Source organism: Bombina bombina, chromosome 5, assembly GCF_027579735.1.
Source record: "Bombina bombina isolate aBomBom1 chromosome 5, aBomBom1.pri, whole genome shotgun sequence".
Classification (NCBI taxonomy): domain Eukaryota; kingdom Metazoa; phylum Chordata; class Amphibia; order Anura; family Bombinatoridae; genus Bombina; species Bombina bombina.
The window spans coordinates 848,488,522-848,512,900 of record NC_069503.1 but is presented as its reverse complement, the minus strand read 5'-3'; the positions used below and the strand labels follow the sequence as shown (position 1 = coordinate 848,512,900).

Below are 24,379 nucleotides of genomic sequence, written 5' to 3'. Positions count from 1 at the left end.
TATTCGTCATTCTCTTGATATATTTTTTGAAAAAAAGTAATTCCTATAATTAGTTTAAACAATAAAATAAATCTGGCCATCATTTCTTTATTGTTGGATGAATGTATCCATCAACCAGCATGCACAAACAAAGTTGATAAACAAATATTGGCTTCCATAAAAAGCAACATTCTTGCATTCAAAATATAGCTTGAGAATTAAAACATATAATGAATATGTGTAATTTATAAAGATTTGTCATGTCATGCTCTATCTGAATCAGTCCATTAAATATTTAGGTTCAGTGTCCCTTTAATTGGATATCACTACATATACCAAACACCACTACTTGGATCCAAAATTTTATGTACAAATGTGGATACATTATCTCTTGTCTAACCCAGTGGGAATGTAATTTCTTCTGGTTGCTATGTTTACACAGCTTGTCCTCAATGCAAAAATGTTTAAGGATAGGTGTGCCTACCACAGTCTAAATTTAATTTTTAAATTGTTGATGTAAGTACAATGTAAATCCTTTAACAAGATTTGATACACTCAAGCTGTATAAGTGGATCATCTAAAACCAATTAAAGGGGACAACATGTTTGAGTAACATGTCCCTTTAATGATTTCTGTCTGTCTGAATAACCTAATTCATGTGTAAAGAATAAATGTAAACTAATTTATGTAAAGAATTATTTGTCTTTATGATGACAATGTATGTATTAAAATTTTTTAGTCTGTTGTGTAATTATCCTTAATATTTAATTTTATTTTATTTTAGGCTGTGACTCAGCATGGCTCATGCTAGAAGGGATAGCAAGAGTAGAGCAGGCCGTGTTGAGGAACGCAGCTGTCCTGAGAGGGATGAACGACACCATGCAGGCCCAGCTCCGGGTTCAGGACTTGACTCTGCGTGAAATTATGCGATTACGTTCAAGGCCTGAATCTGGAGCTGGACATGCACAGGACAATGAAGAGGATGACCAGTAAGTGGAGGATCTGGATATGCTCCATGGTGGCAGATAAGAATCCTCCGTCCACATGTTGAATTTGTATTTTTATTGTTGCCATTTGGCCTTTTTTTCTGTTTATTGTTGTGCCTGTTGCACTCTTTTACCTTGTCATATGTCTCCAATGGGGCTATGCTGGCCCTTGGCAACTCTCTTCATGGACTGTGATGCACTGTGTTACCTTGCCATGTGTCTCCAATGGGGCTATGCTGGCCCTTGGCAACTCTCTTCATGGACTGTGATGCACTGTGTTACCTTGTCATATGTCTCCAATGGGGCTATGCTGGCCCTTGGCAACTCTCTTCATGGACTGTGATGCACTGTGTTACCTTGCCATGTGTCTCCAATGGGGCTATGCTGGCCCTTGGCAACTCTCTTCATGGACTGTGATGCACTGTGTTACCTTGTCATATGTCTCCAATGGGGCTATGCTGGCCCTTGGCAACTCTCTTCATGGACTGTGATGCACTGTGTTACCTTGCCATGTGTCTCCAATGGGGCTATGCTGGCCCTTGGCAACTCTCTTCATGGACTGTGATGCACTGTGTTACCTTGCCATGTGTCTCCAATGGGGCTATGCTGGCCCTTGGCAACTCTCTTCATGGACTGTGATGCACTGTGTTACCTTGCCATGTGTCTCCAATGGGGCTATGCTGGCCCTTGGCAACTCTCTTCATGGACTGTGATGCACTGTGTTACCTTGTCATATGTCTCCAATGGGGCTATGCTGGCCCTTGGCAACTCTCTTAATGGACTGTGATGCACTGTGTTACCTTGCCATGTGTCTCCAATGGGGCTATGCTGGCCCTTGGCAACTCTCTTCATGGACTGTGATGCACTGTGTTACCTTGTCATATGTCTCCAATGGGGCTATGCTGGCCCTTGGCAACTCTCTTCATGGACTGTGATGCACTGTGTTACCTTGTCATATGGCTCATATATTCCTTATTTTTACAAGATTATTTATAAACGTTGTGTATGTTTTCTTACATACTAATAAAATACATTTTATTTCACAAATCTTTGTCCTCATTCTTCCTGTTATTTTTTTAAAGCTCTAGTTTATGTTGTTGATCCTTAAAGGGACCTACCAAATATATTTGTTATACTGAAATCATATATGTAAGACAATAGTAAATGACTTTAAGATTAACATCTCCAATGTAATCTTATTATTTGTCTTTATATTATTTTCTCTTAGCTCTATCATTGCCTGATTATGATTAGCAGAGTAATTTCTTTATATATGTATATATAGATTGGTATTTGTGTATATATGTATATTTAAATGTTCAGATCCATGTGTGTATTTAGAAAGTCTGCATGAATTGATGCACCTTTACCAAATGATCTGAGTATTGATACAATGATATAATCCCTGTAAAGTCTTCATTTTATTGAAATAGTATTGACTATGTGTATGCTCTTTTTAAAAACAAAATAATGTCCCTTTAAGTGATGTTGATCACAATTGTTAATGAATGTATTTCCATTTGTAAAGCGTTTTTGTCCTTTTTACAAGAACAAGGACATATAATTTTATTAATAAACAATCTTATTGTAATGTTGACAGCACCTGTATTTCATTTTCAAATCTATATTAGTGTAAAAGTGTAACCAAATAAATCTCTGTGTGTAATGCAAATAATTTAGATGATGAATATTAGTTAACTAATATGTTAACAAAATACATCTCCTCCCATATATGGCTATAGGTAGGCTGACAATAATTAAACTTGAATAAATGACACGTTTAATCAATACATGTATAACTATTGTTATTCAACAACAATCCAAACATATCTTAAAACATCAATGGCATATGTATTTCTCATGTGTATCTTTTAAATGTTAAAGATATACACCATAGCTATAGTTCAAGGGACAGTCAAGTCCGAAAAGATGATTCAGGATTTGTTGTCATTCCTAGATAGCAATCTACACACATACTAGTTCCTAAAATATAAATATGTTTCTTAGTGATATGCCAAGATGTCACTGAGTCCTTGTATTGTCTGCGGTTTTTCAGCGATCTCGGATGCGCCATGTTGCTTAAGACGTCACCTGCCAGGCTGTCCAATGATTCCTTGTATTGACTGACGTTCTTACGTGATCAGGAATATGCCTTTTATTGGATTGCGTTTTGACGCGATCAAGGATGCGCCTTTTTTTTTGGGCGTTCTTACGTGATCAATAATGTGACTTTCATTGGATGGCGTTCTTACGTGATCAAGGAAGCGCCATGTTAAGACGGCACATGTAAAGGTAAAAAAACGTCTGATTGGATTACGTAGTCCCGCAATATTTGTGCACGTTAAAAACGTTTGTGACTGCAGCCAATTTTAAAAAGCTTGCGAATATGTATTATTTGCATCATGTTACATTGTTGACCCATAGCTGATAAAGACCACCACATTCTCTTTTGCTGGATGTCTGGTTGAATCAACGAACGAAAGAAAAATGTTTTCATGCATAGGATATTTCTAGGCAAGTGCAAATCTCTACAGTCCATGTTTAATATGTTTGTCAACAATATGTTCCTTTTTCTGAAAAAATTAATGTTGTGTTTAATGTTGAATATATCTAATTAATAAATATGCGCTATTGTGTTTGAATAAAGTAATCAATATGCATTTATCATATGCTAAATATATGATGCCGACTTCTTCTAAATGTAATTTCGTTGTATATTTTATTAAAGGTTCATTAGACACTCACATTATAAATCAAAAGCTTGGATTTTGTCTCTAGTTAGATAGTCCATTGTTTAACCAATACGTTTATTTTTTCTTCTGTTCTAAGAAAATGTAATTAATTTTCTTACTCCTCGCAAAGCCTCTGAGTTTCATGTGAGTACCATCTCCAGCTTTCTCCAGTTTGTGTAAAGGGTCTTTTCATATGTTAATGATGGGGTATTGTGTTGTTTTACGGTTGTAATGGGGGTTCATCTATATTTTCAATATAGCTAACCCTATTTTATTTTAAAGTGTTTGAAGCTTTTTAATATTGATATCAGTATATGTTAATCTTGTTGTTTGTAGTAGTGTCTATTACATACAGTTATGTTAAAAATATAGGATACTGTCCCTTGAATGCAAATGTTGTTTTTTGTATCATGTATGAGATCCACATAGTTTAATCTTCAAATATATTATTGTTAGCATATTTTCACCCTTCCCCCCCCACTCCTAAAAGGACTTTAAACCATATTCATTGTTAAAAAAAAAATGTCTTTACAATAAAATATTAACACAATAATGTCTCTTAAAGAAAATAGACTTTATTTAACACGTCAATATAAATGTGATTTCAATATTTTTTTTTTTGACAAAGTACATGTAGATATACCAACAAGCTTAAAATATGTGTTAGCATATGTAATGTTGTTAAAGGGACAGTTTAGAAAAAATATAATGTTTTTCATTATTCTAAAAGTCAATTATGTAATATCAAGGATATCAAATGTTTCTCAACAATTGAACATTTGTCTGGGTTTATTTAAATTTGCTATCTAAACCTATGAGGTTGGTGTGCTCATTTCTTCGATCTTGAAGAGTGCTTGTAATCATTATACAATTTGAGCACTAGAGGGCATTTTGATAGCATTTGTATATGTAAAACCTTGTGCTCATACAGCATATTATTGACCATGTATTGATCATTGATATCTAAAATGTTGTTATGTATGAACAACAAATAAGTGGTCATTTTTCATAGTCATAGATACAAGGGTAAGCACATAAGTCACACATGTATTTCTCCATGTTTTGTTGTTTCAAACTTTATAATGCGTAATACAGTGTTTTCTTTGTAATCAATAATTTTCTGACTGTCCCTTTAAGCTGTGTTATTGGCATTCAAACAGTAATATGCCATCATAGATAATTGTTATGGTAATTTAGTTAGCGATTCGGGAAACAGTTTGGACATCACATCACAGAAACCAATCAATATCATGAACAAGGATAGGTATGTGATGATGTGGTTTTCACACACTTATAACCCACACTCTGCAAACAATCTGCCTCCATGGACCCGGTCCCATAGAAGTCGATTATATACAGAGTGTGGTCCACAAGTGTATGAAAACCACATCATCACATACCTATCCATTACACATTAAATTAAAAAAAGCAGTGAAGATGAAAAAAATACTTACTTCCTCTTCCTTCCCCTCTTCCCACGGGGCTGAGGCTCTGGGAGAGGCAACTGCCGACTCCGAAGAGTCCTCCTTGGAGCTGTTGTGGGAGGAGTGGAAGGAAGAGTACTGGGACGACCAAGGTGAGGAGTAGATGGCTGGGGAGGAGAAGATGGATGAGGAGGAGAAGATGGCTGAGGAGGATGAGTAGATGGCTGAGGAGGAGGAGGAGTAGATGGCTGAGGAGGAGGAGTAGATGGCTGAGGAGGATGAGATGGGCCGGCAGGAGGAGATGGCCCAGCAGCAAGAGGCCCAGCAACAAGAGGCACAGCAACAGGAGGTAGACCAGCATGCGCCTCCCGGAAAAAAGTGAACATTTCTTGATGTAGCTGAAATATTCTGGTTTGGCCTTCTTCTATTCGATTCAGTATGTTGATGATTTCATTTTGTCCTTGAATAATTTGATTTTGGCCATCAAGTATTCTGTGTCGTCCTTCTATATTTTCTATCCGGGAGGTACGCATCTGGTCTATGTACTCCAGTAGAACCCGCACCTCCGCTATTTCCTCTTGTTGTGCTTGTTGAACCCGTGCACGGCGGGGTGCCTGTGCACGGCGGAGTGCGGGTCTTTGAGGGACCTCGGGTTCCGCGGGTTCCTCCTGTGCTTCCGGGGCCTCTTCATCAGCTCCCGTGCGCTGTTCGTCACGGGGGGCCTCTTCCCTCCGAAGTGGAAATTCCTCACCACCACTCTCATCCCGGGGAGATGCAGGAGGCTGTGCTGCCTCGTCCCCAGACTCTGTATATAAAAAAAAAAGAAAAAAAAAAAAAGAAATGTATATATTAGCATATTTGCAAATAAAGGTTTAAATGACTTAGCTTACGATACAATTACAAATGCAGAATCATTAATCCACTTTGAAATCTAACAAACAATCAATACTATTTCCGCTTTTTCTAAACCGTGTTTGTGATATCTGTGGTCAATGTGAATGTTTTTGCGTTTGTTTTCAGTCTGTTTAAATGCACACCTAACCTATAGCCTAGATACTGATGTAACCGCAAAGTAATAGAATGCGTGTAAACAACGTTATAGCATTAATCTGATCCTTAACACATGAAACCCAATGTTTTATCTTTCATGATTTAGAAGCATACATTTTTTATCAACTTTCGAATGTACTTTTCTTATCTAATTCGCTTAATTCTCTGGATATTCTTTGCTGAAAAGCATATCTAAATATGCTTATAAGATGCTGATTGTTAGCTGAATATAGCTGCCTCCTGTGATTGTTTCACCGTGTGCATGGCTATTTCTTCATTAAAATATATCTCAAGAATGAATCAAATTAGGTAATATAAGTACATTTGAATGTTTTGTCAAATTGTATTCGCTACCTCAATCATGAAAGTAAATGTTTGCGTATAGTGTCCCTTGAAATACATTTGTATGTGAAATTATTGTTCAATGAGCTTACCGTCAGATGAGAGTGGCAGGTTCCCGGTATCGATTCCTCCGATACCGACTACTTCCACCTCGGAGATGCTGGGCCGCAACATTTCCTCCCATCGGCAGTACTCCATTTCAATGGCAGGGCCGCCACCGGTCCCTGCGGCATGTCGGGCCTCCAGGCTTAACTTTTTTTTCAGTTCAAGTTTACAGTCCCGGTACCGATGTTTGATAGAATCCATATCTCGGTTCCGGCCACCCACTGCATTGACTGCATTCCTGATCTCGTTCCAGAGCCTCCTCCTGTCAGTCGGGGTGGTCTTTTGGTGCTGCAGCATCCTATGCCTGGCCATATAGGCCTCTACGAGGGCCTCCTTCTCCTCCATCGTAAACCTCGCCTCCCTAGTCGCCTTGGCCTTCCCCTGTGACGATGCCCTCTGTTTCCCGGACTGTGAAGCCCTACTCTGACCGCCACTGGGCCCAGCCACTTGGTCATCTTGAACCAAGTGGCTGGGTCCACCCACCGCTTCCACCCCCGCTTCCTGCCCCCCTTCCTGCCCCCCTTCCTGCCCTGTTCCTCTCCCCCTCCCTCTACTCCCCCCTCTACCTGTCCCCTGCCTGGCCTCCATCTCTTCCCTAAACTAAACCCCAAATAATCAAACAAAAAGTGAGTGTGATGAAATTAAAGGGGGTCAAAATAAAGAACTAAAAAGACAAAAAAGGTGCTTAAAGTGTGAGAGGGATGTAAAAAACAAAGAGGGTAAGGAGTATTTAAATAAATGAAAAGAATAAGACTAAAAGGAGGATATGTAAACTAAATGTAACTAGGGGATGGGTATGGGATGGGTATGGGGTATGGGATAAGAGTAAATGGGATGAAAGGGAATGGGACTACAAGGAATGGGGTATGGAGTGTAGTATGAGGGGGTAGGGGGTATGGAGTGTATGTAGTGTTATTGATAAGTGTATGTATGTATTGAATGTGTTTGCGTGTAAATGTGTTAAGTGTACAGAAAAATCACTCGCTCGCTAACTCACACTACTTCTAATTCTCACTAACAAACACGCTCACTAACTACCACTAACTGACGCTCCCACTAACAACTCTCACTAATAACTCCCACTAACTCACTCACGCTCCCACTAACAGACTCTCTCCCACTCCCACTAACTCCCACTAACTCACTCACTCTCTCACGCTAACACTACCAACTGACTCTCTCACGCTAACACTAACTCACTCTCAAAAATTCTCAAACTCTCTATTCTTAAACCTCCAATCTCCAAAGACCCAACAGCAACACAGTCAAAGAAGCCATGCTTGTGTGGTGCTTATATACCCTGTGTAAATGTTTAATGATGTACCAATTTCAGTTGTAAATTGTGTTCAGGTGTGCTTTATTAGCAATTAATATTAGTGCAATGTGTATTAGTTGTGTGAATTTGCGCATGCTCATTTTGAGTTGGTATTTGTGGAATGTGTAGAATGCGATGATGTCATAGTGGTCGTTTTCTCTAACATTTTCCAATAGTATTCTTTTTAAATGTGATTTTGCGATGGTGTGTTCTTCGTGAAGTGTTGTATATGTATGTTTGTCATAATATATAGTGATATTGAATGCGATTTTGTTTCGAGTGTATGTATATCATTTTTAATCCTTGTTGTTATTTTGCGATTTTCCGCATCTTAAAGTATATGCGTATTCCCCGTATAAAATTTTATTAAAACATCCCCCGCTTGTGAATGTGTAATGCTTGTGTGCTTTGTTGATTGATTGTTGTTGTGACATTTGCGGCGTGTTATTGTTGTGCATGATGTGGTATGCGTCATATGACCGAGCTGTACGTATTCTCGCGAGATCGAGTGTTAGGTGAAAAAAGCAATTTTTTGCCTTTCCCATTGATCTCTATGGGAGACTGTCTAACGCGGGCAGTATTACGCGTGTGACATACACGCGTTAGGAGCATCGTTAGATGGTCTTATTTTAACTCTAAATACCGGAGTCAAACAATGACGTGCGTTAGACATAAACACGCGTGGCGTTAACAGCCCTTTTACCGCCGAACTCCAAATCTAGGCCTAAAGGTTTTAACTTTATTTACTGTAAATATTTCACATTCCAATGTTCTGCACATATCAGAATATGTTCTAAGTATTTCTAAATAGATAATCTGCATATATCTATACCTATATATAATCATGTATATATATATATATATATATATATATATATATATATATATATATATAAATATTGTACCTAAAAAACATGTATACATGATATATGTAGAAATATTTATTTACGAATAAATAGAAGAAATTATTATATGTGAAGAACATTGAAATATAAAATATTCATATTTTCATGTCGGGTTAGCACACAGGGTTAGCACGAGAGTGGGTTTTTTTCCACTTTTTTTTCCTCTATTGACTTCTATAGGGCAATACGTCAATTGTAAGTTCGAGATATTGCACTCAGGTTAACGCGTGAGCGAAAACAGTTTACTTTCAACTCATAATACAAGTTCAACCTGATGCACACAAAATGCATACTTCTAGCGCAATTAACGCATGAGCAAGAGCATTAATTAGCGTTCCACTTATAATCTAGCTCATTTTGTTTTATTTATCGTTTATAAAACTATGTTTGGCTAGTACACAAATCAAGGCACATTTCCTTGGGTGATCTCTGCATCATTTACTTGGGCTGTTTATAAAAGGAGACTTTAGGACTACAATAACTACAGGCTGTCAAGGTATATGTGGGGTAAATAAATATATATATTTTAATCATATATTTTAAGGCTATACAATACAATTATATTTATTCAGCTCTGAACTGGTCAGCAGAAAGGACTCATTTCTGTCAGACAAACTGGCTTCAGACAGATTTGGTTCTCCCCCCACTTTCTCAATTGCACAGGAGACTCATAGAGATTACTTTGAAGGAGACATTCCTGGCTAAAATGAGAACAATAGAACATTTGATTAAATTAAAATATAACACAGTTTCAGAAACCATCTGTGTGATTGCCTGGGAACCAATGTTAAAAAAAAAACAGCATTCTGATACCTAGATCAGGATACATGCCCATATATGGGTTTCCTCCAATGGAGATGCCGATCCGTCTGAAGAGATGTGAAAAATGCGAGCATTTTTCAAAAGGGACTGATAATTAGCACAAATTTGTTGAGTGGCTCATGCTGTGTGGCTACTAATACTGGAATATATAAGATGTTAAGCATACGTCTGGGGTTAGGATAACATAGAGACAGCACATGGTTTCAAAACAACTGTATTTAGACTTTAAATAAAAAAAGAAATACATTTTTGCAAAGGGAACAATACTAGTTTCATATGTGTTTGGAACAATTCAAATAACCCAGATATGTATATTTATATATATATGGGACTGAGACATTTTATATTAAATGAATGATTGCTATGTTGAATAATGACTACATCAAATACATATGAATGCTTGGATCATTTCTAATAATTATTTCTATTTTTATTGCAGACAACCATTGGTCATGGGCATCAATCTATGCACTTAGAAAGAGGTGCACTAAATACCTCAGCCAGTGTTTTTAAGAATATAAATAAATATTTGTGGACCTGGAAAGAAATAATTAATGACACTTATTTTTATTTCAGATCTATTCAGACAAGATTCAGATATCCAGGAAGAAATGCACAGAAATATGAAACATGCTGTATATGCATGAATACCATATTAAATGTATAAATCATACTAATCTGTAACTGTTAGCATTATAAATGGGTAATATAATATAATGGAGTTTGATCTAGAAATGATCAGAAAATTCATAAAACCCTACCCTATCTAAAACAAATATTATGGTCTGATTAAATAATCATTTTATAAAAATAATTAAGTTGTTTAAAAATGTTCAGAAATGTTGTGCGTGTATTGCTGTGTTGTATGTCTGCTGCCACACAGTGTTGCCATGAGAGAACTACAGCCAGAAAGCCTTTTGGCTGTTAAAAATAAGATATTCCAATTATCCAATGACAAGGGACAAGCAAAAAGGGCGTTTCCAATTTCACTAGTGAGGAAAACCCATATAAAGTGATTGCAAACATAGAGGGGGAAGATTTCTGCTGAGCTAAACTTGAAAACTGGTTCCTGCTTGGCGTGAAAAAGACCATTTTACTTTGGCAAAGCTGATCTACCACTTTCTCATTGACTGCAAATTATACTTTTTGGTATTCTGAGGTGAAACAATTCCTATTAAGGAATATTGGATATCAACTGCTCTTTACCCTAATAACGTATTCAAGGTTATTGGCAAGACTATTAGTTAAATTCTAAGTCACTGCAGTTTAAAGTACAGTTAAAAGATTTAAAGAAGCAGTGTGTTTTTTTTCAAGTTAATATTTTATAAGCCTAGGTATTGTTTAAATTTGTATCTGTAGACTAAGTGATTTATCTATGAAAGTTCTGGTGTTTTAAGTCAATATTGTATTAGGATAAATTGCAGTTAAATAGCAGAATATATATATTATCCTATTGTTTAAGAGCACAGTTTAGAATTGTATTGCTTGGATGTTAAAGGCTATTTATAAATAAGGTTGGTTTTAAAGGTAAGCTTGTATGAACTCTGCATAGCATATTTAAATAGTTTTCAAGCGCATATAAATTTATTTCATATTCCTTTTATTGCAAATATATTTCAAAAATGTTCATGGATATTAACTAAATAAAAGAATTCAGATATTTATATTAATTGTATGGTCTAGTAGGTGCATGTTGATTAAGGGTTTCTATTTTTAAGGAAAATTATTATTTGTATTGTGTTATAACCCTGCCATAAGCTGATATATTATTTGGAGAGCACTGCTAAGATTTTCATAAATATACTGACAAGGAGAAATACCACTAGGAGGAGGTAAAAGATACCTCTAATGAAAATTTTTGGCGGCAGGCGATGTAAAGCGGGCTGAAAAAAAAAAAAAAAAAAGAAATATACTGACAAGGAGTATGGTTTTTGTGGTTGTTTAAATCCATAAAGTACAGTCATTTTTTATTGTCAGACCTCAGATATCACATACATAATATAAGAAAGTTAATAAAACAATAAGTTAAGACTGAGTGATGCATTTTATTCAATCAAGGCAATAAATAAATAATCACTAAGTTTAAAGGATTGTGGGCTAGTTTACGAGTGTAATCCATATGCTTTTATTTGTTTATATGTGTATATATGTATGTAAATACATAAAAACATATAAATGCATATGTACACACACACACATATATATTTTTCTGGTAATTGCGAAAAAGAATTTCAAATACATAATTTTTTCAATTGCAATACGGTGGGGTGGTATACTTACTTGAGTGTTCGTGCCCCAGATTTTATGTTGGCAAAGACTGTATAAAAGAGCATAGAGATGACATTAAAGGTGAGATTCAAACAAGTAGTATATCTAGACATTATCAAATAAAACACAACAGTAATCCTGAATGTCTTAAATTTACAGGAATTTATAAGGTTCTCCTGCATGGTATTGGATGGGACAATGATAAAGGAATGTAGGTGGATATACACCCTTAATACCCTATCCCCACTAGGATTAAATGAAAAATGAGATATGGTCAGCTTCATAGGATAAATCTTTTAGTGATCCCCTCCTTATTGAACTATCCTTGATTTGTTTGTAGCCAGCTTTACTAAAAAGGTACTGTATATACAGTTGTGCTCATAGGTTTACATACCTTGGCAGAATTTATGATTTCTTGGTCATTTTTCAGAGAATATGAATGATAACACAAAAACGTTTCTTTCACTCATGGTTAGTGTTTGTCTGAAGCCATTTATTATCAATCAACTGTGTTTACTCTTTTTAAATCATAATGACAACAGAAACTACCCAAATGACCCTGATCAAAAGTTTACATGCCCTGGTGATTTTGGCCTGATAACATGCACACACGTTGACACACAGGGGTTTGAATGGCTATTAAAGGTAACCATCCTCATCTGTGATCTAAGCAGCCATGGCTTAGAGGCAAGAGAACAAGCCTAGGATAAGAGAGGTCCTAGGTTCAAGTCCCTCGCTTGCCCCCAAAGGGGCGACCACGCCTGTCTGTCTGCATGGAACGGTGTGAACTTTGACACCTTGATATACCTTTGAGGTGTACTGCAAACTTCCTGTCTGAACCCGACATCCTTTTCAGGATCACTTATGTACCTTATTTTCTAATACTTTAAGATTTCAATAGCTCTCATCCTATTGGCTGATTTTAAAAATTTCAGCCAATAGGAATTCAAGGTACTCCAATAAATATGGGGTACCTTGAATTCTTTTTTCAGTGTGCAGCGGATAATCAGATGAAGAGGAACCTCCACGCCTTTTCCGAGGACAGCCACCACCAAGGAGCGCCACCGCCGCTGATGACTGCAGCCGAGGATCGCCACTTTTGGGAAGACTTCGCTGTGCATGAAGATGATGGACCCGTCTGGAAGAAGACCTTCTCCGACGGACTTCTGAAACTGTGAGTACCTATTTGGTGCTTTAGTGTTAGGTTTTTTAAAATTTTGGGGGGGGGGTTGTTTTTTTAGATTATGTTTTTTTTGGGAAAATCTAAAAACAACTGAATGCCCTTTTAAGGGCAGTGAAAAAGAGCTGAATGCCCTTTTAAGGACAATGCCCATACAAATGCCCTTTTCAGGGGAATGGGTAGATTAGGTTTATTATTGTTAGGTTGTTTTATTTTGGGGGGTTTGGTGGGTGGGGGGTTTTACTGTTAGGGGGGCTTTGTTTATTTTTAATGTAAAAGAGCTGATTTCTTTAGGGCAATGCCCTACAAAAAGCCCTTTTAAGGGCTATTGGTAGTTTAGCATTAGATTAGTGTTTTTTGGGGGGGGCTTTTTTATTTTCATAGGGATTAGGTTTAATTTTTTCTTTTTCGGATAGTGTTGTTTATTATTGTTTGTAATGTTAGTGTATTTTTATTTTCTGTAATTAGATTAATATAATGTAATTTTTTTGCATTTTGTGTTGTAATGTAGTAATTTATTTTTATTGTAATTAAGGGGTTCATTTAGGGGGTGTTAGGTTAGGGGGCTTACTCATTAAATTAGTTTTTTGCATTGTGGGAGTTGGCGGTGTAGGAGTTAATAGGTAAATTAGGTGTAATGCGTTGTGGGGGATTGGCGGATTAAGGGTTAATAGATGTATTAGGTAGTTGTTGTTTTTTTCTTAATACTTTGTGTGGGCGGTTAGTTTATTTTTTTCTTAATACTTGTGCAAGCGGTTAGATTATTTTTGTAAATACTTATTGCGGACGCTTAGTTTTTTTTTAATACTTATTGCAAGCGATAAGTGTTATTTTCATACTTACTGCGTGCTGTTCAATTTTTTTTAATACTTATTGCGGGTGGGGTTTTTTTTTTGTAATGCTCCGTTTGCCTTCGCTGCATCCTGGTGGATTCCGAAAATGGCAGGGTGGTGAAAGAATCCACCTGCGAAGGTGGATTCTTTCACCACCCTGCCATTTTCGGAATCCACCTGGATGCAGATTCTGTTGGCTGCCTCGCCCTGCCAACATTCCTTTGAGGATGCGTGTGCAACTGCCAACAGCGACGGTCATTAGAAATGCAATTATAGTATAGATCAGAGCTTTCCAAACTTTTCATGTTGGTGACACACTTTTTAGACCTACATCATTTCGCGACACAGTAATTCAGTTGTACTAGCAAACAGGTTAAACTAACTTGTTTTAAGAGATACGGACACATACATAAATTATATAATAACTAAATGTATTTATTTAAGTAACAGTATGTATGTGCAAGAATTAAACAAAAGTTTAATATCACCAATAGCTACTTACTATCTTAACAGGATGTATGAGGTTGATGGGATGAACACAGTTTCTGAATATTTGGTGGAATATTAGATAAAGACACTCGCATTTCATCATCAAGCAGCTGTCCCACTCACTGACTACAAATGCAGTCACAAGACGATTGAGGATATTACATGTGCAGTCAGGAGCCAATGTGCCATCAAAGCCGCCAATGGGAATAGTTTCAGTTCCCGCTGAGCTGCATCAATAAGTTAAAATGATCTGTGACCCACTAGGTATCAACCATGTGATAGGCGTAGCAGGCAGGCGGAAAATCAGAAACCCCCAAAAAATTGAAAAAAAAATGAAATTCAAAAAAATGTTGTGCTGAAGCAGGGACACACCTACACACTGGCGCCGGCACACTAATGTGTCACGACACACAGTTTGGAAAGCACTGGTATAGATATACATAAATACACATATAAATGCATATGTATACACGTATATATATATATATATATATACATATTTAGACAGGTATATGTATTTATGTATCTCTATGATAAAGCCCTTTGTAGTCCTTTTTTTCCTTACACCTGAGACCTCATATTTTTGAGCCCTTATGACTTTTTTATGCAATATTTTTTTACAAATTTTTATTAGATAGTGTCATTATGAGTGTAACTACAGCTATAAATTTATTTTTTATGTGTTTTGTGCAAGTTTTTATTTGAGTGTAAAAGTTAACCCGAGCACTGAGGTCAAGTAATTATTTTAGCATAAATCGCGATTGTGCTCATACATTCGCATTTAATTTCAACTTGTAATACGAGCAGAATTTAACTTGCAAGCAAACGGCCCTGAAAACCCGATATTGCCTGCACGCAAACAATAGCGCTCCACTTGTAATCTAGCCCTGTATGGGTGATACATCTGAACAGGTTACACCATTTATCAACCTCTGAGCCTTGTGTCCTCTGTATAATAGCCTGGTAAAGTAGAAAAGACTGGATTAAGGGTTTAATGACATGGTTCAGCAGTTCAACAGAAACTGATGTACCCTCTCCCACAAGAACAACCCACCACATATGGAGTTATATGGTAACCTTTCTAAGCACCCCTTTTTATAGTCTAGTACCACCAATGTTTGCAGTTCAGATTTCTTAAGGACTGACATTTTCAAGACAGAAAAAGATAAAAGGATTAATTAAAAAATATGTACTCTGCACAGTGGAGCTTTTATATCCTTCATTGATGGCATTCATTAAAAAAAAGTGCTAAACCCATAGGGCCCTAGCAAACTTCTGCACAGCAAAAGTTAAGATTCCACTTACTGAAAAGTGGCATTTTGTAGGCACTGAGTGGTTTATTTTCTGGTAAAAAGAACGGTAGATCTAACCAAATAACATAGAAATAGCTTCAGTTATTTTTTTCTGAAAGTTTAGCAAATTCTTCTTTTATTTCAAGACATTCATGAGACCAAACAAATTATAAGCACATCAGAAAGTTCTATCTATATGAAGTGGATTGCAAAAATTTAAACATACTAAGTAAAAAAAAAAAAAGTATTAAATATCCCAAAATATAAATGTACAGATTTCCAAATACAAATGCAAAAATTCAAACTATGCATTATCAATTGAATACAACTAACAATACTGTGAGTATACAGTGATGCCTCTAAAATTGCAGAATGGCACAAGGTGCTAATGACCAAAGCACTTAAAGGGACATTCTAGACCCAATACTTATTCTTTATTACTTATTGTTACATACCAGACAAGCATCCTGCAACGGGTTCCACATCTATGTTTTCTTGTACAACAGTTTAGCAATGTATATGTAATATTATTCGGTAAGCTATTTCTAATTGTACATGCACAAATCAACGTGTGCAAGTAGGGAAACTTATTCAGGAGTCCATCTTGATTGGAGAAACTTAACACACCAAAATGTATTTGGAATAGGTGGGCAGAACTTGGAGGCCATTTTCGGCTCCTAAGAAACACTAAATATTTAAATGTTTCATGTACTTCTTACAAACATATAGATGTGGGACCAGTTGCAGGATGCTTCTCTGGTATGTAACAATAAGTAATCAAAATTATGTATTGGGTCTAGACTGTCCCTTTAATTCCGCAATTTTCTATCTCCTAACATTTTGTTTTTTATTATGATCTTGAGTGGTTCAGGCGCAGTATATGATTGGTTTGGGATTTTTGGTTAATGGTCTTCGGGTGGTCTGGTAGGTGCAAGAATAGGGCTTATATGTCTGGAATGGTGTTTGATGTTCCTGGGTCGGGTTTTATGTTCCAAGGTTTCTTTTAATAAAGCCAGGATAACTATGAGGTATGAGCAGCAGGAGAGATCGCAGCACTACAAGCTTAAGATAGAATCTGTATTCACTGCTTGTTTATACTAAAAAGGACCTCAAATGTCTAGCAAACTTCTGAGTTAGGATTTTACAGCACGTCTCCCACTGTGTATCACTCCCAAATCTAACCTGAAAAAAATTAATGTCATTCAATGACCCACTATAGAAATGATTATTCATTAGCCATTTATTTTTTGTCTTGTTTTTAGAGTAGTAGAAAAAAACAAGACCTGATAAATCAGCAATGGCCATTTATGTTAATAAAGAAATATACACTCAGTTCCTAAAGACAGAATACACACAGGGAAGTTTTGAAATTATCATCACCATTTAATTGTTATCAAATTGTTTAACTGTTTTAGTAGGACAGTGATCTTGACTATACCTAAAAGGTTTATTAGTGTCCACAACAATCAAAGAAATTAGAGCTGAAAGTAAAAAAATTATTAATTTTTACCCATCACCTTCATAATCATCAGGTAGTTTAATTACAAAAATTAATAATAACACTTTAGGTATGAATTTCATATAAAGATAATATTATCATTAATATAATTATTATCATTACTATCATTATTATTATTATTATTATTATTATTATCATTAATATTATTATTATCATTATTATTATTATTATCTGTAAAGTGACATTGAATTCCACAGATCTTAGGATATCCAGTATTAGGCTTGACAACTGAAGGAGAAGGGAGCCCTACTACAAAAAGCTTACAATCGAAAGGTTAAGAGTTATATAACAATGTATCATCATTTAGCAAAGTCTCCATTATCAACCGCTTTCACTTCTATATAGGAACATAATATTAAAATTATACTTTTTTGTTTCTGTAGGCTTCTAGAGTTCACCAAGAAAGGATATTTCAACTGAAACATTCTTCTCTACAAAATGTGCATATGAAATTATGATATAATCTGTGTTAACTAGTATATCTGCCAGTTTGTTTCTATTTTCAGGAACTATCCAATTATTTGTTCATTAATCTTAAATTACAGTAAGAGTCAATATTTTCTGGCAATATGAAATGCCTGGATATGGTTAGTGGATGTGGTTATTTAATAATGTGACCAGTCGTCCATATAAAGTCAAGTAATGCTTATAGCTTCCAAGACATCCACTACCTATCTTAATATATGTTGTCCACATCTGGAAACTACGTTAAAGAGAGCTTTCCTGAAATGTTTGTGGCACAGTGGGTAAAGGATAGGATTAATTGATGAATTAACCCATAGTAGCCAAAAAGTAACTTCATACCAGTACAGTTCAATACAATGATCATGGCAGGCTGCTCTTATGCTCATGAGAAGTGAGTAAGGTGCCCAGCAAATTCCAAAAATGCAAACTAGAATTGCAAGTGATCTAGCAATTTCCTTGTCATGTGACAGCTTAATGATGTGGATGTTATTTATGAGTTTCTGCTGATGTTTTGAAGTACCTGTTAAATTTCTGGGAAGGCATTTTTTAACTATTGGAAGAAAGAGATTAGGTTTCTTATTTGTAGGTTTATTCAAGGTCTTTATTCCATCAATAGCTATATTTCCTGATATAATGTACAGCTTCTGCTGGTCTTGTTCATTTGATGGTGGAGTATCTATCACAGAATAAATCAGTCTTTTCTTTTTGCTTCTTGTTTTAATGTTCCAGTAAATGCTCACATTAAAAAATGAAATGCTTATTAATGGTAGAAGAAAATCAAACACAGATGCACCTAGCAGAAAGTACCAGCTATAAAAGTATCCAGGAACACAAATGCTATCAGGAATAGAAATGTCATCATCCACATGTGCCCAAAAAAGTATAGCTGGGCTGTAAAGCATGAAAGACAGTATCCAGACTAAAGCCATTTTGAAAATAGTTTGACCAAGTTTCTTTTGCTGAGCACGATATAAAACCTATTAATGTCAAAATAAGAAAAAGATGAATTAAAGGGAAGTATTTACCATTTGTAACATCGTTGCTATATATACAAACACAAACACATTTCCCTAAATATTTTATTTTCTCTTAAAGTTTGGTATCACAGATCATTTTTGCTTTACCCATTTGACTGCAAATTTGGAGACTGTTTGAAAACAAAATGCAGAAAATATGTATTAGGAGAATGTAAGAATTATAGATTCTGAAACAAATGAACTAAATATACTCTGAGGAACATGATACAAATGTAAATATATTATACAAATTATCTATTGATTATGTAAACTGCAGTTTGTATTTGTTACATCAGAGTTTATGGAAACAATATTGAGAAAAGCTCATTTGGTATATTTTAAAATATGAATATAACTATTAAAATTATTGGAGAAAAAATAGTAATTTGTGTAATGCATGGGGGTCCACATTTTAGTTAGATGGGATCTACTTTTTTCTTAGTACTATGCCTTAAATTTTCTCATATTCTTGTGAGGAATTACAACTTGCCTATCCACTGAGCTTGCTTATTTTTACTTGCATTAAGTTTTTCTTTAATTATATTACCAATGCTTGTTGTGCAGTATATGAAATCACAAACAATATTATGGTCCACAGGTTGATAAAAATTATCTTTTATGTGCACTAGATCAAATCAAATCATAATGTTATTTTATTATTACACACACACATATATATAAATATATAAATATATAAAAAAATTAAAGTTGGTGGATGGAAAAAGTTGCGATATTAGAGTGTAACAAGTGTAAATATATGGTATTGAGAATACTCAATTACCAACTCTCATAAGGACTATTAAAGTCCTGGTGCAGACCCTTATAATATTATATACTATCTAAAAAGAGAGAGAGAAAATGGCACATAATAGTGACATTAACAAAGACAGGGATTTCAGCACTCTTTTACAAAATACCAAGACACTTGTTAAGTGATAAAATATCAATATTTTATGTAGCAGTTATACATCCACCCCTACAGGGGTCTGAGCCGTCACACAGCGCAAAATAAAATAAAGAAATAACTAAATTATACCATAAACTCTAACATATAACACAAAAGTAAATATAATACCTCATGTGAAAACATCCAAACACAAAATAAATAAATGTTAGGACCGGCCCTATGACAATCCACCCTATACGGTGTAAAACAGCGTAGGCTGTTAGCAAATAAGTAACCAGAATATTAGCATTTAAGTGAAAAATTTGTTCCTCAAGAATATGTTCAGACCATATCAGTTTTAGTGTAAACTGAACTTATAAAAGTCATGATTAACAAATCTCACTTGCCACATCATTCCAGGATATATACTGAAATGTTAACTGGTATAACGGAACTTATAGCAAAACAACATACATAACATTCAATAATGCATGAATACAAATTTGCAAGAGCGGGTATATCAAGTAGCATGTCTGTGTTAGTTATTGCAACATTGTTAAATCCAAGTTCAGTCTCTGTTTCGAGCAGGTGAAGCGTATTGCAAAACAGTCTTTTGTTAGTATGCACATATGCAGATATGGCTATAGCCATATAGCACTTCACAACATCATACGATATTACCATACTTCATACTTCTTTGTTAATGTCACTATTATGTGCCATTTTCTCTCTCTCTTTTTAGATAGTATATAATATTATAAGGGTCTGCACCAGGACTTTAATAGTGGAAGGCATTAAAATCCTATATATAACAATAAGGCTCAGATAAGAGTATGAGATGGGATATAAAGTTCCTACGTACATTATCAGAATTAGCAAGATAGCTAGGATATACTCGATATTAAGCTATATAAGGTAGGGGTATATCCCTATGCTTGTCTCCACAGTTCTCTCTTTTTTTCTTTTTTCTCTTTTGTGTGATAAAAAATGCATTTGAAATCATTATTGATTTACAGCCCTGCGAGGCGGTGATATTTTTGTGCACTCATGATTTATTTGTGACATAAGATTATTATCTTGTTGGAGACAATGTTGTTCTTTTTTTCTCTCTCTATACTATTTTACAACTCAGTATCCTCCTACACTTCTCCCTGTATTACACCTGTGTCCAACTCTCTCACTCGCTTCCCACGGAGGCTGTGTTGACTGTCTGAATCAGTCCGAAAAATGGCTGACTAACTTTCACTAATATTGCTTGCTAATTACACCAGCCTTGAAGCACTTACTTTACCTGCTTTACAGTTTTCTAACAACTACTGTTGCCATCTGCATATGTGCATATGTTTCACATGAGGTATTATATTTACTTTTGTGTTATATGTTAGAGTTTATGGTATAATTTAGTTATTTCTTTATTTTATTTTGCGCTGTGTGACGGCTCAGACCCCTGTAGGGGTGGATGTATAACTGCTACATAAAATATTGATATTTTATCACATAACAAGTGCCTTGGTATTTTGTAAAAGAGTGCTGAAATCCCTGTCTTTGTTAATGTCACTATTATGTGCCATTTTCTATCTCTCTTTTTAGATAGTATATAAATATATAAATATATATATTATATTTTGTTGCCAAGACTTAAAACCCAGTCTTTTTTATATGTGTTGACCAGGTATTTTGTAAGCATTCTTCTATATACTGTAGTTATAATTGCTCTAGCACAGTGGCTGTGCTTTATATAGGGGTTGTTAATCAATTGCATACAGCTGTAGATTACTTATTATAAGGAATGTTGATGTTCAACTGGAATAGAATGTACCACACAATTTCTACTTACTTGTTTTTTTTTACTTATAATGAATGTAAACTTTAACATTTTTATTTACAATATTAATAATCATAAAGTAAAAGATGGGGACTTTAATTCATGAAAGGCTTTGGAAATCCTTACTTTACGTAATAATTACACTTTCATGTCTTCATATATTCCGCCATTCCTTTCTTACTTCAGAGACGATTCAGACTGTAGCCAATCATATTGCGTCCCATTCGGTGTCCAAAGCCAGGGGCTTTATTATTTATTTGCTGGACACCAAAGTGGCGCAATACAATTGGCTACAGCCTGAATCGTCACTGAAATAAGAAATAGAGTATCCTTCAAGGATGGAGAAACAGCGGAATATATGACGGCTTGAAAGTGTAATTATTAAAAGAGTACGCGTTTCCAAAGCCTTTCATGAATTAAAGTCCCCATCTTTTACTTTATGATTACTAGGTTTTCCATCACTTTAAAATCAACAAAATTGCATTTTTTTATTATTATTGTTTAATGGAGAAAAACAGGTCATACAGAAAATATAAAAAAAAATACAAATAAAGTGGTCCATGAAATAATCTATCAACTTTATCTTCTACAAGCTTTTTTTTTTTTAGTTGTATTATACTTAACTACCTAAAATGATGACTTATTAACTTATACTTATTAACTGTATTATGCACAGTTTATGTAAATTTATTAAGTTGTTAAGTTTTTCTTTTAGCAATTTGATTGTATGGTGTATATAACTTAATGGGATTTAAATTAAATATAGTAAGAATGAAAATACTTACAGCCATAGTGACAGCGAGAAATCTATCATAGCTGATAAGAACAATATTAAATGCTGAAGCCGTACACATAAGATTATCAACAATTAGCCATAACTTGCAAAGAAAATTTCCCAGCATCCATTTACCACTGAACAAATATGGTATGTACAAAGGTATACAGAAAGCTCCTGAAAAAAAAATACATTAAATAATTAATTATTAAATAGGTACAATGCAAATATTCTCTGTATCTTTGTGTGAAAATATAAAATAGTAAATGATCAGATTTATCATAAATATGTCCACTCAATCAACAACATAAGCAAAATTACATCTAGTGTATTCTTAAACAAATGGAAACAGTGACCTAATTATACACTAGAAATAAAATTAATATTTTTTTAAGTACTGCTAATTTTAAAGATTTGAGAGTTCTGTCTCATCATAAAAAAATAAATAACTTCCATACATACCTATGAAAAAATCACAGATTGCCAGGTTTAGAAGAAAGAAATTACTTTGGTTTTTAAGTCTATTGTCCACAATAAATACTAGTATCACAAGGGTATTGCCTAGGACTGTGATACAAATAAGAAGAGAGACTAGGGTTAGTAAAAGTACCATTGTGGCTGTAAGATTTGTCAGCTGTTTCTCACTATTATCATCAAGAGATGAATTTGCTGTGCTGAAGTCTGTAATGTTACCTGACATATATAATGTCATTTTAATTCCAAAATGTACCGAATGCAGGAACATGCTAAAATATGTGTTTATGGTGAATGTTAGAAATGTCTTCAAAACCCAATATGTAAAGAAGAAAATTATAAATACTTCTAAGTTCAGATTCACTGCTCTCTTTGTCACCTAATGAGACCTGTAGAAAGTGCTTTAATAAATGACTCACTGCACCTGTAATCTGCCCATTTATAGGGTAAGGTGCTATAGGTGGAGTCAACTAAGTTAATTGAGATTTTCTGATGGATTTGCAGGTTAATTAGGATCTAAATGTTGCAATAAACTGAAAATGACAGAACAACATAAAATGCATTGATTCTTTTAAATAGGAGTTCTGTTGTGTTATTTTCATCAAATTGTAGATTTTGAAATGCAGTCAGTATGTTTGCAACATAAATTTATAAAATGAAACAATATTTATACAGTAGGAATTCCCATGACAACTCATCTTCCATAATCATTTAATTTTCTATTTTAAGATATGCCAAAGTGATTTTGTTATTCCCTTTACATTTTGTTTTCTTGGTATAAAAAAAGACGAATTGGGTTGATTAAAACAAAATAAAATCAACTTGGACAAATTTTAAAGGGATACTAAACCCAAATTTTTGCTTTCATGATGCGGATAAAGCATGCAATTTTAGGCAACTTTCTAATTTACTCCTATTATCAATTTTTCTTCGTTCTCTTGGTATCTTTATTTGAAAAAGCAGGAATGAAAGCTTTGGACCCAGTCCATTTTTGGTTTAGCACCCTTGATAGCGCTTGCTGATTGGTAGCTACATTTAGCTATCCAATCAGCAAGCGCAACCCAGGTGCTGAACATAAAATGGGCCGGCTCCAAAGCTTTCATTACTGCTTTTTCAAATAAAGTTACCAAAAGAATGAAGAAAAATTGATAATAGGAGTAAATTAGAAAGTTGCTTAAAATTGCATGCTCTATCCGCATCATGAAATCGCATCATGAAAGAAAAAATGTGGGTTAAGTTTCCTTTTAACTAATCTAGGTTAAGGTATTTTCTTGGTTTAAAACAACTTACAAACAATTTTGTTTTAAACCAGCTTGGCAACAGTACATAGCAGAAAATGATTTAGATCAATACTAAATTATTTATTTATTATTATGATGTTAGTTTTTAATTTTACATTATGAATATTATAATCTTTTAAAAACAATACTGTTTTTCATTTAATACCTATATATAGTTGTCACAATTTGTTTAAATTTGTTTTAATTGCTTCTAAATACCTCTCTATCCAAACTGTCTAAATAACAATACACCTGAATTTGATAATCTCTTCAAAGTAGAAACATGCTAAAGCTATTTTCTTTAGTTTGCAAATAAAAGCAAAGCAAATATAATGATAAAACTAAGTTGGAAAATGGTTTAAAATTGCATGCCCTATTTGAATCATGAAAGTTTAATTTTGACTAGACTGTCCCTTT

General features: G+C 34.7%; 1 protein-coding gene across 1 annotated transcript; it reads right to left on the bottom strand.

The window, feature by feature from the left end:
- Window positions 1-17,912: 17,912 nt before the first annotated feature.
- On the bottom strand, window positions 17,913-22,953 carry LOC128661641 (histamine H3 receptor-like). The gene is made up of 3 exons (XM_053715872.1): window positions 22,671-22,953; window positions 22,219-22,385; window positions 17,913-18,683 (listed from the first exon to the last, which is right to left on the bottom strand). The coding sequence occupies exons 1-3, from the start codon at window positions 22,951-22,953 to the stop codon at window positions 17,913-17,915; spliced, it is 1,221 nt and encodes a 406-aa protein (XP_053571847.1).
- Between the last annotated feature and the right edge of the window lie 1,426 nt (window positions 22,954-24,379).